At 42.6% G+C, this 5000-nt stretch overlaps 1 protein-coding gene across 1 annotated transcript in view; it reads right to left on the reverse strand.

Annotated features, from left to right (window-relative positions):
- Positions 1–315, reverse strand: part of LOC121718516 — a 10137-nt gene extending 9822 nt beyond the window's left edge. Inside the window, exon 1 of the mRNA XM_042103526.1 lies at positions 292–315. Coding sequence (XP_041959460.1) covers positions 292–315 — 24 coding nt within the window. The remainder of the gene's footprint in view (positions 1–291) is intronic.
- Positions 316–5000: the final 4685 nt, after the last annotated feature.

Below are 5000 nucleotides of genomic sequence, written 5' to 3' on the forward strand. Positions count from 1 at the left end.
GTGTGCGTGTGTGCGTGCGTGTGTGTCTGTGTGTGTGTGTGTGTGTGTGTGTGTGTGTGTGTGTGTGTGTGTGTGTGTGTTTGTGTGTGTATGTGTATGTGTGTGTGTGTGCGTGTGTATATGTGTGCGTGTGTTTCTGTGTGTGTGTGTGTGTGTGTGTGTGCGTATATGTGTGTGCGTGTGTTTCTGTGTGTTTGTGTGTGTGTGTGTGTGTGTGTGCGTATATGTGTGTGTGTGTGTGTGTGTATATGTGTGTGCGCATACATAAACCTGCTTCTTGAGCGGTAGTACTTGCGGAGCCACATTATTGCCCATGATGCCTCATGCCTCTCAGCTGACTGTGTCACAGTCGATACGGGGCAATGCAATGTTGAGTAACACAGAGTAATGGCCACTCTCACACAGCGGAGAATTACATCAAATGATAAAGCTTAAGAAATGGTTAGCCCATGCGGGTTTGGGATTAGGGGCTGGGATTAAGGCCTAGCCCACCCAGTTTGGTAGTGTGACATTGTCTCAGTGAACGCTACGCTGGCAGAGTTCGGAAGTAGGAGAGGCCATGTAACGCGCCTAATGTGTCCTCAATCTGAGCTGGCCTTTGATTTGTTTGTTTATTTGTTTGTTTTTGTTTGTATTTGTTTGTTTCCATCAAGGAAAATCAAGATCATTCATGCTGCAATGTGTAATTTAAACTATTGGTAAATTGATATGTAAAATAGTTTAATAGTTCTGTTTAAAATCTGATTTGACATTTGATATTGTTTTTGTTTTGCTTTGTTTTGGGGTTTTTTGTTTTTCCCCATGAAGTAAACCATTCATTGCTTTTGTGTAATTCCAACATTGCATAACCATAATATAATTTGCTGTGCGGATTCAAGGTCATGTTGATAAATAGCAAGAGGATTGAAACACAGATTTCATTTGCGTTATATTTGATGGCTTCAGACCAACCTATCAGTTTTGTGTAAGTGGGAATGTATGTGTAAGTTCTTAGTTATGTCCCTGGTTCTAGACAGTGGGGTCAGAGGTCACAGATTACCCCAGTCCCAGGTGTATGAGAGAGAAACATGCTTTGTGTGTGTGCACTGCTGTGCGTAAACTGAACGTGTGTGTGTGTGTGTGTGTGTGTGTGTGTGTGTGTGTGTGTGTGTGTGCGTGTGTGTGTGTGTGTGTGTGTCTCTGTGTGTGTGTGTGTGTGTGTGTGTGTGTGTGTGTGTGTGTGTGTGTGTGGTGTGCAGACGGAATATACTGTACGCTGTATGTGTGTGTGTGTGTGTTTGTGTGTGTGTGTGTGCTAGGGCTGGGATAAACGATTATTTTTTAAACGATTAATCTAGCGATTATTTTTTCGATGCATCGATTAATCTAACGATTCATTTTTTCAGTCCGATTCGATTTCGATTCGATTATCGATTATCTGCCCATTAATTGACTAATAGCAACTTATACGTGTTGATTTACATATCTGAATGAAAAAAACATGAATTCCTTAACATTGGAATATATATTTATTGCTCTTAAGTTTCCAAAATAAAAAACTATACAAGTGCAAAGTAATGCATTCTTAGTCAGAGGTAGCATTCAGTTCAGTTCAGTAGTGTATAGGTCTAATTGAGTGCCTGTCACTTTAAGACGACGTTCGTGAGTGAATCCTTGCAATTAACATTAACACAGTTAAAACGCTGCTGATATGTGGATGCAATTCATAACGTAGTTAGTTCAAATAACGGTCCGTACTTCTCCTTGGGACAAGCACTTTTGAGTCTTGGAAAACAGTTTTCCATTTACATCGGGATTTTGCAAACATTCAGTGTCAGAGTCAATAAAATGAGCACTGCATGAATAACGAAATTGAAAAAAACAGCTGTAAGCATGCTAAACTCAACATCCAAACAGTATTCTAACGTTAGCTTTGAGATACTGCTTGATTGCATAACTTTGCTAAGGTCTCATCACAACATAGTACATTGAGGAGACCAAACTAAGTAGAGTTAACTTTAATGCAGCAGTTTTGAACAAATTTGCACAGCATGGTCACGATGCTAAGCGGATTTAATAGCAATTTAGCCCGCCGTGTTCTATGCAATGCTTTTATGTGGCAACAACAATCCTTCAACAATCGTGAATATTTTGTTATGCAGAGGAGGGGCAGCGGGCTCTTACAAGAGAGAGTGGCCGGGGCAAGGAAAGGCTGCGTGTGTGAAAAGCACAGCTCAATGATTTCGTGGCCCCCAGCCACAGATTAATCAATTTATGGGAAACACTGAAGGTGTAAAATTTAAAATATTTAGTGGCACACATTATTCTTAACGAAACAACGCGCATATTTTGCGTCAACGTATATTTTGCGTCAACGTCATTGATTACATCGACGTAAATGTAACGTGCAGTGTGTTAAGTAAATTATTAATGAGGGACTGATGCATTATGGGTTGCTCACATTCACAGCCGAGCCACAAACCCACCATGCTGCCAGGCTGAGTTTACAGGTGATAATGGCTGGGGCTTCATGTCGCCCGAATCAAAAACATTTGCCTCCCATTATCAGGGGGGTATTCCAAGTACATGGTTTAGTGACAAACCTGGGTAAGTTAAAGCATCACCAAAGAGTTTTTTGAACCTTAAAATAATGTTTCCAAAATCGTTTCAGTGGTTCATCAACTCATAACAGGGTGAAGGGCACTTTCTGCATTCGCTTCGTGGCCCTCTATTGGCTATAACCGCACTATGTTAGTTTGCCAGATCGGGTAGCGGATCTGTAGTTCGATGGAATGAGACATGAGAAACTAAAATTGGACTTGCATCTGATGTCGCAATACATCATACTTTCATAAAATCATGCAACATGTTGTACCTTGTCTGTGGACATTGTTATTTGCAAAGCCGGTGCTGGATGAACAAATGGTGTGTGTGACAGAGGAAAAGTTCTTTGGTGTTTTGGTGCTTTGGTGCTTTAACTCAGAGTAAGTGATAACCCAGGTTGGTCTCTAAACCACATACTTGGAATACCCCCCCTCCCCCTGGCTGAGAGGCCCTCTGTGTTGTCGTAAACACAATGCCTCAAATGTTACAGACCGAATGGTGTCATGCACTTACGTTCTGAAGGATCGAAGCCCAAATTGTGGTCAGACTCACTGGCAAAATAGGAGGCGGAGTTTGTGCATTTACAGCTTATTAGAGTAAAAGCACATGTGGTAAACAGGTGTGTGTGTGTGTGTGTGTGTGTGTGTGTGTGTGTGTGTGTGTGCTTATTAGAGTCAAAGCACATGTGGTAAACAGGTGTGTGTGTGTGTGTGTGTGTGTGCGTGCTTATTAGAGTCAAAGCACATGTGGTAAATGGGAAATTGACCTCCAGAAATGACCTTTTGACCGTTTTTGTTTATGTTTATGGTATTTAGCAGATGCCTAGCAACTTGCAATGACATCAATAAACATTACATTAACAGTGAACAGTAAACAGCAACGTATAGTAAAATCAAATAGCCTAAAAATGCCAATGATATTACAGACTAAATAGTATAGAGCAGATTAAGCTTATACAAACCATGTCTAAACAATCACACAATGTGTGTGTGTGTTTGTGTGTGTGTCTGACTCTGTGGCCTGTTCCTTATGCGGGCTTCAGTGGCACAATTGGTCAGCGTGTGGTACTTATAAGGCAGTACAGGCTGGGCAATGCCAAGGTTGTGAGTTTGAGCCTCACCTGGACCTTATGCTTTAGACACATACACACACACACACACACAAACACTACAGCAGAGGTGCATGAGTTTGGTGTCGTTCAGAGACACCTTTTTGATAACGTGTCGGCCTCTGGCTTGTGTTCTCCCAGCGAGAGTTCACCGGACGCCGCCGGAACCGCGGCGCTTTCCAGGGCACGGGCCCCTATCTCGGGGCGAACTCATTCCAGGGAGCCCTGCCCTTCACAAAGAAAAGAGAACTCTTCCCGGGGCCCCCGCCGGCTTCTCCGAGTTCGTTTACACTATCACACTATACGCCTCGCGGCGCCTGTCTGCGCCACTCCTGGTTCGGGGATCTGAACCCGATGATTCCCTTTCCATCGGCAGGGGTAGACGGAGGCCATCGCCCCACGCTTCGGTACGGCGTTCGCCTATCCCTTTGGACCGACTGACCCATGTTCAACTGCTGTGCACATGGAACCCTTCTCCACTTCGGCCATAATGTAAACCAGCTGTTGACCCGTTATCAATCAGTTACGTTACCACTGGCCCACTGTGCCCAACACAAACCTCTCGAGGTGTTGGCACCTTGGCACTTGCAAACTCTTATGCACACACCTGAGCTCTCATCTTTATATTGAACTCTGCTTATATAACAGAATTTCTAAACCCTCCACCTCAGTATGTGAAACAAAATAACATTTCTCTCGTTTATATATATTGCATATATATATATATATATATTGTTTATATATATTGCATATATATATATATATATATATTGTTTATATATATTGCATATTGCTGGATAGCAAGTGGTACTTTTATTACAGCACCAACTGAGCAGTACTAAGATTGTGAATTTGACCCTCACCTGATGCAGGTATCTTTTAAATGTTTAAAGAACATAAATGCTGTTGGTATCTTGTTGGGTAGCACAGATTTGAGACAGGATTGCTAGAAATGACAGTAACAACTAAATCCCTGTGTCAGTTGCTTTGAGGTGTTGGACACACACACACACACACACACACACACACACACACACACACATACCCCCCCCCCCCCCCACACACACACACACACACACACATACACACACCCACACACACACACACACACCCACGCATACACATCTCATGCTCTCATCTGTGCTGGAGACTTAATCAAACTCCTCTCAATTGATAATAACCGCAATATTAATATTAATACTAACCTTTATATCTTTAGTCCACTGTGTGTGTGTGTGTGTGTGTGTGTGTGTGTGTGTGTGTGTGTGTGTGTGTGTGTGTGTGCACGCGTGTCAAAATAAGAAAGGAA

Source organism: Alosa sapidissima, chromosome 9 (genome assembly GCF_018492685.1).
Source record: "Alosa sapidissima isolate fAloSap1 chromosome 9, fAloSap1.pri, whole genome shotgun sequence".
NCBI classification, from domain to species: Eukaryota; Metazoa; Chordata; class Actinopteri; order Clupeiformes; family Clupeidae; genus Alosa; species Alosa sapidissima.